General features: G+C 42.2%; 1 protein-coding gene across 5 annotated transcripts in view; it reads right to left on the reverse strand.

Moving 5' to 3' along the window:
• The window catches only part of akap13 (A-kinase anchoring protein 13), a 561754-nt gene that overhangs the window by 319953 nt on the left and 226996 nt on the right, over window positions 1-14805 (reverse strand). For all 5 annotated transcript variants that reach the window (XM_072278084.1, XM_072278087.1, XM_072278081.1 and 2 more), the window contains one exon: window positions 1027-1219. In XM_072278084.1, the coding sequence (XP_072134185.1) occupies window positions 1027-1219 (193 nt within the window). The remainder of the gene's footprint in view (window positions 1-1026; window positions 1220-14805) is intronic.

Raw genomic sequence — 14805 nt, forward strand, 5'->3', positions numbered from 1 at the left:
CTGACCTGCTAAGTTCCTTCACCATTTTGTGTGTGTTGCTCAGGATTTCCAGCATCTGCAGAATACCTTGCGTTTATAATTTTGAAAGCCATTTGATGTATGACAGATTGATGATTGATTCAACAATGACTCATTTATTCCTGTATAACGTTAATAGAAGGAGATAGAAGATGGACCCAACTCTTACTTCAAAATCTCCATGATTTGGAGCAAAATTTCAAATTATGCTCCAAATCATCGAGATATTTTAGTTTTATATGGCTGTGCATTGTAAATGATAATTATAATTTTATATTTGATGGAGGGCACAACCCTCTCCAGCATCAAGGGCACCTTCAAAAAGACGTGCAGCTTTTAAAAGAGGTTTGGACAGCTACATAGATGGGAGGGGTACCAAAGGCTATGATCTGGGTGCAGTTTAATGTGACGAAGCAGAGTAATAGAGATACACACACACAAAGTGCTGGAGGAACTCAGCAGGTCAGGCAGAACCTATAGAAATAAGTAAACAGTCGATGTTCTGGGCTTCTTCAGGTAGAATAATAGTTCAGCACAGACTGAAAGGGACCTGTTTCTCTGCAGCAGTGCTCTCTGATTTTCACTCTATCATGATGATTAAGGTGGTACCTCTCAAGATGGGTGGCGTCCTTCAATAAGGACCCTCACCATCCAGGATGCCCTCTTTTAATTGCTACCATCGAGCTGATGATATGGGAGCCTCAAGACCCACACTGAATACTTTAGGAACAGATTCTTCCCCTCTGCCATTAGATTTCTGATCGGTTCATGAACCCATGAACACTAACTCACTATTCCATTTTTGCACTATGTATGTTTATTTTAAAACAGTACAGTTTTTTTTAATGTCTTACATTGCACTGCCGCCACAAAACCACAAATTTCAGGATATATGTCAGTGATTCTAATTCTGACAATGTTTTACATAGAATTTCTATGGTTAAAGATGTTTTGCACTTTGAAACCAAGCTGACGGAGAAGAGTTTGTGAAGCCAAACTGATTCTTACCATGTCACGCCTGTGAGAGTGGATGTATTTCTGTAGCTCGCTGATGTTGTGTTCCACGCTGCTGAGTTCTGCTCCTTGGGGGTTATTGATGGTGTACATGTAAACATCCAGATGCTGCTGAAATTGCACAGAGCAGTCTTCAGAGGATACGATTGGCGTTACGTCCTCCTGCAGAGCTGCAGCGGAGTTTTGTCTGAAACAGAAGGAACAGCAGCAGTTAAACATCCCGAAGTGTTCTACCAGTTCTTACACATTGGGAGCAACTCACGGGACTCTGGGGCGTCGGCTCAGTATAGCACTGAATGGTGAAAGCAAAGGTTCCGTCCGGGAAGCCACTGTAGAGAACGTAGCTGCTTTCTTCTGCTACGCATCTGTGGGGAGGTGCTTAACAAGCACCTGTGGCTTCCGCTGAAATCGGGATGTGAGGGGGAAATTATCACCTGGCAGCTTTCTGACACACGCCCCAATGGGATCCATCCTCCATTCAACTCGACTTGGCATAGTACAGCTATGCCTCCATAGTAATTCTCCATTTCTCCACAGTAATGGAGAAACAGTGCAAAATGAGTTTACAGCAATGTACAGAAAATGCTGGAGGAACTCAGCAAGGCAGGCAACATCTATAGAGAGGAATAAACAGCCGAGGCTCTTCATCAGGACTGGAAAGGAAGGGAGCAGACCGGAATAAAGAGTAAGGGAAGGAGTGCAAGCTGGCAGGTGATCGGTAAAACCAGGTGAGGCAGAGGTATGAAGTAAGACGCTGGGAGGGATAGGTGGAAGAAGGACTGAAGAAGGAGGAATCAGATAGGAGAGCACAGTAGACCATGGAAGAAACGGAAGGGGGGAACCAGAGGGAGATGATAGCCAGGTGAGGAGAGAATTAATGACAGGGTAACCAGAAAGGGGAATAGAAAACAAGAAGTGGAGAGGAGGGGGTAGTTTCCAAAAGTCTAAGAAATCGACATTCATGCCATCAGATTGGAGGTTACCCAGACAGAATATGGTGGGTTGCTCCTCCTACTTGAGATTAGCTTCATCAATGTAGTAGAGGAGGTGATGGATAGACATGCCAGAGTGAGACTGGGAATTTGAATTGAGTTCACAAATGCTCATGTATAACTCTATTATACAGCTTTAAGAGACTATTCTCAGCCAGTTGTAATGAATATTCCCAGCACTCTGATTTGCCAATGCTACTTCCAATAATTGTCTCATGGCTGGAGATCAGATTAACACATCTTTCAAAGTTGAACGCCAAGCTGTATTGATTACTTCTGTGCCTGGAACCAAGTCATTAACTTGAACCATTGCAGGACATTACTGAACAACTTGTTTCTGAAGCAGTCTGGCATTTTCAAAAGAGCAACTTTTCACAAGGTACTCAGGAAATGACAATAAACAATGGTTTTCCCAATGGAACCCAAGTCAAAAGTGAACAAGCAAATTGCAGATATTGATTATTAAACTTGAACCAACATTTCAGAGTAGCAGTGCAAGGGAGTTGTAACATCGATGGGGAGATGTAGATCGATGATACTGAGTGGACGCTATCATACTCAAGGGAGAAAGGACTACGCTGAACACTACTTTTTCCTCTAATAACACACACATTCACTACTCCTCACATCACTTGAGATATTATGTGAATCAACTGGGTTCAATTTGACTGAAAATGACAAGAATGTGATGAAGATTTAATTAACCAATGTTCAAGATTCAACTTGATTCACCATATGCAGTACTTGTATACATATTAGGAATTAGGATTTGCAATTGGATCATCGATTTCCTCACTTGCAGATCCTAGTCAGTTTGGATTTGTGACAACATCTCCTCCCCAAACTCCATCAGCACAGGAGAACCATAAGGCAGTGTGCTTAGCCCCCAACTTTGATCTGCTCCAGTTTGCCTACCATCATAACAGGTCAATAGCAGATGCCATTTCATTGGCTCTTCACATAACCCTGGAACATCTGGACAGCAAAGGTGCAAACATCAGAATGCTCCTTATTGAATGCAGCTCAGCATTCAATACTATCATCCCGTCAAATCTAATCACTAAGCTTTAAGACGTTGGCCTCAATACATCATTGTGCAACTAGATCTTTGATTTATTCACTTGCAGTCCCCAGTCAGTTTGGATTGGCAACAACATCTCCTCCACAATCTCGATCAGCACAGATTCACCACAGGGATGTGTGGTTAGTCCCCTGCCCTACTGGCTTTATACTTGCAACTGTGATTTAAATTTGTTGACAACACCACTGTCATTGGCTGAATCAAAGGAGGTGATGATTCAGCACATAGGAGGTTGAAAATTTGGCTGAGTGGTGCCACAACAACAACCTCTTACTCAATGTCCGTAAGACCAAGGAGCTGATTGTTGAATTCAGGAGGAGGAAACTAAAGGTGCATGAACCACTGCTCAAAGGGGATTCAGAGGTGGAGAGGGTCAGCAGCTTTAAATTTCTTGGTGTTATCATTTCAGAGGATCTGTCCTGGGCCCAGCACGTGAAGTGCCATGACAAAGAAAGCACAGCATCACCTCTACTTCTTTGCAAAGATTCAGTACGTCATCTAAAACTTTGACAAACTTCGATAGTTGCTTGGTGGAGAGTATATTGACAGGTTGCATCATGGCCTGGTATGGAAACCACAATGTCGTCGAATGGAAAAGCCTACAAAAAGGTAGTGGATACAGCTTAGTCCATCACAGGTAAAGCCCTCCCTGCCATTGAGCACAACTACATGGGACACTGTCGCAGGAAAGCAGCATCCATCATCAAGGACCCCCACCATCCGGGCCGTGCTCTCTGCTCGCTGCTGCCATCAGCAAGAAGGTACAGGAGCCTCAGGACCCACACCTCCAGGTTCAGGAACAGTTACTACCCCTCAACTACCAGGCTCCTGAACTCAAGCAGATGACTTCACTCAACTGAACTGTCCCCTAACCAATGGACTCATTTTCAAAGATTCTTCATCTCATGATCTTGATATTTATTGCTGATTTTTTATTATTATTACTTTTTTTTGTATTTGCAGAGTTTGTTATCCTTTGCATATTGATTGCTCGAATGCCCTGTTTGGGAGGGGGGGGGTCTTTCACTGATTCTATTGTGTTTTTTTATGCCCACAAGATAACAAATCTTAGGGTTGTATACAGTGACATACATGTAACTTGATAACAAGTTTGCTTTGAACTTTGAATTTACAACAAAAAACAATATTTAACCATTATAAAGAATAAAGAGTTATATATAATGTTAATTAAAGTATAGATAAGGAATAAAATGTGCATAAATACCAACATGTACTTACAATGCAAACAGAATAAAAATGATTTAAAATTTTTACTGTGCAAAGACTGAGGTAATATATTGAGGTGGTGGGGTGGCTAACTTGAACGGTTGATCAGGTTGACCACCTTGGGGGAAAAAAACATTTAAGATTATGTGAAGTTTTAGTAGCCTTGTAAGCAATTGCAAGAAGGAAGCTTTTGAAAAAGGCTGTTTTCAGGGTGGGTAATGTCAACCATGGTTTTTCCCACCTGCTTCTTTGTCCCATGGACATGTACAAGTCCTGCAGTGATGGTAGACCTTTTCTGCTGACCTGACAGTTCACTGCAGTTTTTGTAATATCATGACAGCACTTAGTAAAAAAAAACACAAGATTCAACCTGACCTTTAGAATGCATTTTTTAAATATCCAAGCTACTATTAATTTGTCCCACACCATGACGCAGTAACCACAAAAAAGAGCAACACCTATAATACCACACTGCATCTTAATCTTCCTTCTCATTTCAGAACCATTAAACTCTGATTTTTGGACTGAGAAATTTCCCCCCATTTTATCATTAAATGTTTCCGTAATGACAATTTACAAACTGCCAAAGCCTGAAATGCATCCATAAACTAATATAACATATTTTTACGGGAACACACAACCTGGAGAACAAACCCATTTGGAAATTAATTGTTGCTTGAAATGGAGTGCTCCTTCTAGCACATCTTCCAGCAGTTAAATATGTGGAGTTTGCAAATATTTTCATCCAGGTCACCATATCCCTCCTGGGGGCTGGTGGCTGGCTATATATTAACAAAGTCCACAAACCGCATCTGGTTCTAGCAAGAACTTGACTGCATCTGAAAATATTTCCACTTCATGTGCAGTGTCATGTGAAGCATATTTATTTCTTCTCTGAGTTACTGCAAATGGTGTCTAGATGCATTTACAGTGCCCATAAATCTGCGGATCTGGCACTCAATCCACTCAAATCCACTCAAACTATATAATGACAACCAGAGCTACTGTAGCACAGTAGTGCAGCAGTGAGCAAGACACTTTACAGCGCCAGTGATTGGGATTCAATTCTCACACCACTGTATATTCTCCTGTGACCACTTCGGTTTCTTCCAGGTGCTCCAGTTTCCTCCCATAGTCCAAAGACATACGGGTTAAGGTTACAATTAGTAAGTTGTGGGCACGCTATGTTGGTACTGGAAGCATGGCCACACTTGTGAGCTGCCCCCAGCAAAGCCAGACACTGTGTTGGCCATTGACACAAATGACACATTTCACTAAGTTTTGATGTTTCAAAGCGCATGTGACAAATAAAGCTACTCTTTATATTGTCTTTAAGCACAGTGCACCCAAGATGACTGAAGTGTCAATGCAGACAGTCTTTTTAATAATAACAGAACATAAAACAGTACAGGACCTTGGCCCACAATGTCGTGCCGACCTTTTAACCTACTCTAAGATCAATCTAAACCTCGTTAATAGCCCTTCATTCTTCTTTCATCCATGTGTCTATCTAAGAGTTTCTTAAACGTTCCTAATATACCTGCCTTTACCACCACCCCTGACATGGTGTTCCTCACAGCCACCACTGTGTCTGAAAAAAAATCTTACCCTTTGACATCCTTCATCCTGCCTTTACTTTCTTTTATAACCTTTATAAATATCAAATTCTCACTATTAATTAGTGACGAGATTTTGCTGGCGACCACGTGTGAGTCAGTACACTACATCTCTTATCCCTCCTTAATCCACTGGCTGCCAGTTAAATGACATATCTGGGAGTATCCTCACCATGAGTCAGAAAGGGAGCGTCCTTAATAACAACTAAATCACTTAAAGGATTAACTATGTCCATCCAATCTGGGCTATAAATAACACTAATGGGATTAAGCCCTTGACTTCTTATAAGGAATAAAGGTCTTCTTTTTAGACCATTAGACATAGGAGCAGAATTAGGCTATTCGACCCACTGAGTCTGTATTATCATTCCATCATGGCTGATTTATTATCCCTCTCAATCCAATTCTCCTGCTTTTTCTCCTCATAATCTTTGATGCCTTGACAATCAAGAACCTATCAACTCCCCCTTTAAATATACCCAATAATTTGGTTCCCACAGCTGCCTGCGGCAATTAATTCCACAAATTCACCACCCCGACTGAAGACTGAAGACCTCCTCATCTCTGTTCTAAAGGGACATCCTTTTATTCTGAGGCTGGTCCCTTTGGACCAAGACCCCCCCCCCCCAAACAACTGGAAACATCCTCTTAACGTCCACTCTATCTTGGCCTTTCAATTTTCAGTAGGGTTTCAATGAGATCCCCCCCCTCCCCATCCTTCTAAACGTGAGCAATTACAGGCCGAGAGCCATCAACTGCTCCTCTTACATTAATCTTCATACATTTTTAATGAACTGTGGTTAAACAGCCATTGGCACTGATCATATTGTGAAGCTAACTATAATTATTCTGTCTTACGCAGTCACTGCACGGATGCTAACACACAAAGCAGAAATATAATGGCACATTAAGACCTTTGACCTTCAATAATGATTGGGGTTTCCATATTTGGGCTCTGAGCATCATTGGCATTGCCAGCATTTATTGTTTACCCCTATTTGCCCTCAAGGTGGTGGCCAGCCACTTTCTTGAAACTCCCCTTCTGCCCTAGCTGCTGTTGGAGCAGGAAGCTTTGGCCATGATGAAAGAACGGTGTACATTTCCAAGTCAGGATGATGTACAATTTGAAGGGAAAACTTGCAGGAGGCGATGCTGCTGCCGCACGCTTACTGCTCTCCTCCTTGGTGGGCGAAGTCACGGGATTTGGAGGTGCTGTTGGTGGGGTCTTGTTCAAAAACTGCAGTGCATTCTGTAGGTGGTGGTGCACAGGACAACCACGTGTGCTGGTGGTGGAGTCCGTGAATACTGACGGAGGTAAATAAAGCGGAGACCTTATCCCGTGCTGCTTTGGAGCACAAATTCCATCATCCTTCTGCGTTATGCCTTGTAGATGGCAGAAACATTCTGGTCTCTCAGCTGTTGAGTCTCCCATCATGGAACATAGAACAGTACAGCATAGTGCAGATCCTTTGGCCCACGATGTTGTGCCAATCTTATAACCTATTCCAAAATCCATTCAATGTTTCCCTCCCACTTATTCCTCCATTTTCTTTTCTTACATGTGTCTCTCCAAGTCTCTTAAATGCTCCCAATGTATCTGCCTCTATAGAACTTAGAACATAGAATAGTACAGCACAGTACAGGCCCTTCAGCCCACAATGTTGTGCCGACCCTCAAACCCTGCCTCCCATATAAGCCCCCACCTTAGATTCCTCCATATACCTGTCTAGTAGTCTCTTAAACTTCACTAGTGTATCTGCCTCCAACACTGACTCAGGCAGTGCATTCCACGCACCAACCACTCTCTGAGTAAAAAACCTTCCTCTAATATCCCCCTTGAGCTTCCCACCCCTTACCTTAAAGCCATGTCCTCTTGTATTGAGCAGTGGTGCCCTGGGGAAGAGGCGCTGGCTATCCACTCTAACTATTCCTCTTATTATCTTGTACACCTCTATCATGTCTCTTCTCATCCTCCTTCTCTCCAAAGAGTAAAGCCCTAGCTCCCTTAATCTCTGATCATAATCCATACTCTCTAAACCAGGCAGCATCCTGGTAAATCTCCTCTGTACCCTTTCCAATGCTTCCACATCCTTCCTATAGTGAGGTGACCAGAACTGGACACAATACTCCAAGTGTGGCCTAACCAGAGTTTTATAGAGCTGCATCATTACATCGTGACTAATAAACTCTATCCCTCGACTTATGAAAGCTAACACCCCATAAGCTTTCTTAACTACTCTATCCACCTGTGAGGCAACTTTCAGGGATCTGTGGACATGTACCCCGAGATCCCTCTGCTCCTCCACACTACCAAGTATCCTGCCATTTACTTTGTACTCTGCCTTGGAGTTTGTCCTTCCAATGTGTACCACCTCACACTTCTCCGGGTTGAACTCCATCTGCCACTTCACAGCCCACTTCTGCACCCTATCAATGTCTCTCTGCAATCTTTGACAATCCTCTACACTATCTACAACACCACCAACCTTTGTGTTGTCTGCAAACTTGCCAACCCACCCTTCTACCCCCACATCCAGGTCGTTAATAAAAATCACGAAAAGTAGAGGTCCCAGAACAGATCTTTGTGGGACACCACTAGTCACAATCCTCCAATCTGAATGTACTCCCTCCACCACCACCCTCTGCCTTCTGCAGGCAAGCCAATTCTGAATCCACCTGGCCAAACTTCCCTGGATCCCATGCCTTCTAACTTTCTGAATAAGCCTTATCATCAGCCTTGGCACCCAAGTCTGGCACACTTCAATACCTTAAAATTACGTCTTCAACATTAGCCATTACCGCCCTAAGTAAATGGCGCTGGCTCTCCACCTCTCATGCTCCTTTTCTCCAAGCAGAAAAATCACAGCTTGCTCAATCTTCACTCATAAGACATGCTCTCTAATCCAGGCAGAGTCCTGGTAAATTTCCTCCGCACCCTGTCCAAATCCTTCACATTCTTCCTATAATGAGGCAGACAGAACCGAATCCAATCATATGCCAGCATACTCCCAGTTGTGCGTGCATGTAGCACATGCACGTGGCTACAACACCCTATCTGCTGGAGGAAATCAGCAGGCTGAGCCACATCTATCCTGGAGCAAGATTTCAACCTGAAATGTCAATTATTCCTTTCCGCCCACAGATATTGCTCAACTCATTGAGTTGCTCCAGTAGAGGAAATGCTGCTCCAGATTTCATCATCCACAGTCTTGTGTTTTTGTACCTTCACTTGTGCGGTTGATCCACCTGTACTTCCAGTTGCTGGTGACTCCCAGGTTATTATTGGTTGGGCAGGGCAGGTGGCGATTGTGGGATGTTGGAGAGACAGAAAGGTTAAAGACCCTCGTTGGAGCAGAGGGGAAGTTGTATTACGTTGCAGCTAGCCACGTTTCCAGTCTGTTTGCAGAAATGGCTCAATAAGAACCCAGAGTAATTCGACAACATACTTAAGAAATTCAGCGGGCAAGTACTCCTAGAGTCCAGAACAGGAGTTCCCAACATGTAGACCATGGACCCCTCAGTTAATGGTAGGGGTAGTTAATGGCAGAATGATGGGGGAATCACATTAAAGGCAACCAAATATAGTACTGTGCAAAAGTCTTAGGCACACATATATATAGCTAGGGTGCCTAAGAATTTGCACAGTACTGTAGTAATTTTATGTATTGCACTGTACTGCAAAAAAAAAACAAATGTCATGACATGAGTGATGATAAACTTGATTCTGGTATGGGTCTCTATTGTGGACTGAGAGTGGGAAGGGGGCAGGGAGAGGGGAATCGTGGTTGGGAAAAGGGGAAGGGAGAGGGGAGAGGGGAGGGAGCAGAAAGCACCAGACAGACATCCTGTAATGAGCAATTAACCAATTGTTTGGAATCAAATGACTTGCTTGGTGTCTCGGGCTGGGTGTGTCTACACCCACACCACCCTCTGCTCTGGCACTCCTCCTCTTCCACCTGCCCCGCCCTCCTCCCACAGCACTAGTAGTGCGCAAAGCATTGTGGGCACCCTAGCTCAGAGGGCACACACTCAGAACAAAAGAATGAACCTTTAGAGCAGGGATGATAAGGAATTCCTTTATCTAGAGGGTGGTGAATCTGACACTTAGGAAACTCAGCATGTAAACCCCTCCAAGAGTTCAGAAGAATGAGAAGGGAATCTCATTGAAACCTACGAAATATGAATGCAGTGAGGATGTTTCCAGTGGTGGGAGAGTCCAGGACCAGAGGGCACTAAGATCATCTCACCTTAGCACTAATATGAAACATAGCTCCATTTTCAAAATTACTCAGTGACAAATACACCAGAGGTAGAACAACTCTGCTGCCAATCAAAATCAAGCTACACAAATAAAAAAAATAAGTTTCATTCTGAGTAGCAAAAAGAAGGGAGGCCAGAATTGTCTGACCCGCGATCTGTAGACTTCTTCGTGCATTACATTCCTTGTAAATCAGTCGGATGAGGGAAATTCGGAAGTTACTTTACAAACAGAGATCCGATGGAGATTTGAAGTGGTTTAGGGGTGAGCTACGGTAAGCGCAAAGGGGTCTGGTGCCCATCCAGTCTATTCACCATTCAATCATGGCTGCTTCATTTTCTTCCCAACCACATTCTCCTGCCTTCTCGCTGTAAACCTTCGATGCCCTTATTAACCAAAAACCTATCACCTCCACTTTACGTGTGACTTCACCTCCACAGCCTTCTGCGGCAATGAATTGCATAGATTCACCACTCTCTGGCTAAAGAAATTCCTGCTCCTCTATGCTATAAAGGGACATTCTTCTGTTCTGAGACTCATCACTATTGGAAACATCTTCTCCATGTCCACATTTGGTAGGTTTCAATAAGATGCCCACCGCACGCTCCTAAACTCGAGAAATACAGGCCCAGAGCCATCAAGTATTCCTCACATTTTATTTCTGGGATCGCTGTTCTAAATCTCCTCTGAAATTTTTCCAATACCAGCAGATTGTATTTTAGATTTTGGGGCATAATTCGTCAAGTGCTTTCTGACCAATGTCTTTTAAAGCATTATAGCCTTGTTTTTATATTCTAGTCCTCTCAATGATTGCTGACGTTGCAGTCTCCTTCCTTGCTACCGATAGCATAAGCCAGCTCACTACTGTATGCTGTATTACATAGAGCACACAGAGGGAGACACATTATCATACATGAGGAACTGACAGTGAGAGATATCAAAACGGCAGTGACTCATTATGTCTGGAGCGATGAGCGACAGAGTTCCAGATGGTTCTAGTTTTAATGCTTCTATATTTCCTTGGGAAGAAGTACATTAAGGAATTCAGTGGTTATGTGAAGAAATGAAATATTTATTAAGAGTTCTAAAGAAAATTTTACATTTTCTCTCTTATCCCAATGGGTACACAGGAATCTTGGACAAAGCCAAAGCACTGGTTCTTTCCCAAGATCTTTGTGAGCCAATAACCTTCAGCAATTCAGGCCATTGCTAGTTGCTCTGCCTGCAGAGCTATACACAGAGGTTATTTGGCACCCATCTTTAAGGACGCCCAACAGCCATGCACTTTTCTTATTGCTGCCATGACAGAGGAGGTACAGGATCCTAAAGACATGGACTCAATGTTTTAGGAACAGCTCCTTCCCCTCCACCACCAGATTTCTTAATGGACAATGAACCAGCCCATGTATACCTCACTATTTTTGGCTCTCTTTTTGCTGTAAGTATTCAATTTATATATGAGTACTGTGCAAAAGTCTTAGGCACGTGTGAAATAAAAATCTGTAAAGTGAAGATGCTTTCAAAAATAATGAAAAGGTTTTTTTTAAAAATAGCAGTAAACAGAAAAAAAATTCCACATCAAATCAATATTTGGTGTGACCACCTTTTGCCTTTGAAACTGCATCAATTCTCTCTAGGTACACTGTTGTCCAGTTTTATAAGAAAATCAGCTGGTAGGTTATTCCAAGCATCTTGGAGAATTTGTCACAGCTCTTCTGTAGATTTTGGCTGTCGCACTTGGTTCTGTTTCTCCAGGTAATCCCAGACAGCCTCGATGATGTTGAGATCAGGACTCTGTGGAGGCCATACCATCTGTTGCAGAACACTTTGTTCTTCCTTACATTGACGATAGTTCTTTATGACCTTGGCCCTGTGTTTGGGGTCATTGTCCTGCTGCAGAATTAAGTTGGGACTGATCAGATGCCTCTCTGATAGTACTGCATGATAGCCAAGAGTCTGCTTGTATTTCTCAGCATTGAGGATTCCATTAATTTTGACCAGATCACCAGCTCCATTTGAAGAAATGCAGCCCCAGACTTGCAAGGAATCTCCACTGTGCTTCACTGTTCGCTGCAAACACTCATCCATATAAAAATCTAGGGTGCCTATCTACACACATACAGTTGCAAGAAAAAGTATGTGAACCTTTTGCAATTACCCGCTTTTCTGAATTTATTACTCATAAAATGTGGTCTGATCTTCACCTAAGTCACAATAATAAACAAACATAATCTGCCCAAACTAATAACACAAACAATTGTATTTCTTCTCATCAATACTGAGTACACTATTTAAACAATCAGTTTAGGTTCAAAAAAAAGTATCTGAACCTCTGAGGTAATGCCTTCTACAAAAGCTATTTGGAGTCATGTGTTCCAGTCAATGAGATCAGCTTGGAAATGTGGGTTGTTGAGGTGCCCTACCCTACAAAAAGACACACAATGTCAGGTTACTGATGGAGCCTGCTTTTCCCAAGAAAGATCTTTTTATATGCCTCATCCAAAACAACTTTCAGAGAAACTTAGAAGAATTGCAGATACACATGAAGTTGGAAAAGGCTACAAAAGAATTTCTTAAGGACCAAAGTATTCATCAGTGCACAGTAAGACAAATTGTCTACAAATGGAGGAAATTCAGTACTGTTACTATTCACCTTAAGAGTGGGCCTCCTGCAAAGATCACACCAAGAGCACAATGCAATGCTGAAGAAGGTGAAAAAGAACCCAAGGGTAACAGCAAAAGACCTGCAGAGATTTCTAGAACTTGCTAAAGTCTCTGTTCATGAGCCCACTATAAGAAAAACACCAACAAGAATGGTGTTCATGGAAGGACACTGTGGAGGAAACCACTGTTCTCTGAACAAAAACATTACTGCACGTCTCAAGTTTACAAAAGAGCACTTGGATATTCCACAATGTTCTGTAGACAGATGAGACAAAAGTTGAACTTTTTAGCAGAATTGCACACCACTATGTTTGGAGGAAACAAGGCACTGCACACAAAAACCAAAATCTCACCCCAACTGTGAAGCATGGTGGAAGGAGCATCATGGTTTGGAGCTGCTTTGCTGCCTCAGGGCCTGGACAACTTGCAATCATTGAGGGAACAATGAATTCAAAATTGTATCAAGGCATTTTACAGTAGAATATCAGGGTAATGGTCCATCACCTGAAGCTTAATAGAAGTTGGATGATGCAACAAGACAAAGATCCAAAACACAAGAGTAAATCAACAACAGAATTGTTTAAAAAGAAGAAAATCTGTGTTTTGGAATGGCCAAGTCAGAGTGTAGACCTTAAACTAATTGAAATGCTGTGGCATGACCTGAAGAGGGCTTTCATGCAAGGCACCCCATGATGAACTGAAGCAGTTTTGTATGGAATAATGGTTTATAATTCCTCTTCGCTGTTATTAAAGTCTGATCAGCAGCTACAGGGAACATTTGGTGGAGGTTATTGCTGCTAAATTTATTAAATACAAAGGTTCACATACTCTTTCCAGTCCGGACTGTGAATGATTAAAAACAATGTGTTTATTAAAGACAGGAAAAGTACAATTGTTGGTGTGTTATTGGTTTAGACAGATTATGACTTAAATGAAGATCAGACCACATTTCATGAATAATTAATGCAGAAAACCAGGTAATTGAAAAGGGTTTACAAACTTTTTCTTGCAACTGTATATAAATTAAATACGAAGTGCAAATATATATACTTCTTATTGTAATTTTGAGTTTTTTTTAATGAATTGCAACGCACTGCTGTCACAAAACAACAAACTTCATGACGTACACCAGTGATATTAAGCCTGATTTTGATTCTGAACAAAGGTTGGAAGAGTCCAGTACTGTAGTGAAGAACCAGCATTGCAAAGACTAGAAGGTTGACAGTTTGATGATTGTGGTGGGAGTCCTGTGAACTACCTCTCTATTCTCTTGAAATACTGTAGAAAGCCAGGAACAAGAACTGAAAAGTCCATCAGATGATCATGCCTGATGTTTTGCCCACACTCTTCACTGACCCAGTCTGTTCCAATTCCTGAATTTCCTCTTCATTTTACTTACCTGAATGCCATTACAATCTCAGCCACTAACCTCAGTAGTGAAGCTGACAGGATAATTCAGTGTTAAGTTTCCCTAAGTGTCTCTTTCACTTTGATTTTATGTCTGTAAGCTTTTGCTGTTCACCCATACTCTTATTAAACCTACCCTCTTTTTTTCCACCAATGGTGGTCCGCCCTCGTTATGCCCGACATCCTTTATTCCCGCAGATTTACAAACTCGCTCTCCACATCACGTTAACAAATACAGTACTGTGCAAAAGTTTTAGGCAATCTAGCTATATATATATATATATATATATATATATATATATATATGTGCCTATGTCTTTGCATAGTACGGGACTTTCACAAGGCGATGACCATTTTTTGTATCTGCACTCAACTACTTCTTAAGCGACACCTAACAGTTTGCTTCTGTTAACAATATTTCATAGCATCACCCCGTTGTTATAAACTTCCCAAATGAAGTGAATGCATACTGGCTATTTCCTCTCAGGTTGGGTGAGACGAGAACTAGATGTCATAGGTCTTGGATGA

This window comes from Mobula birostris, chromosome 14 (genome assembly GCF_030028105.1).
Source record: "Mobula birostris isolate sMobBir1 chromosome 14, sMobBir1.hap1, whole genome shotgun sequence".
In the NCBI taxonomy this organism is placed as follows: Eukaryota; Metazoa; Chordata; class Chondrichthyes; order Myliobatiformes; family Myliobatidae; genus Mobula; species Mobula birostris.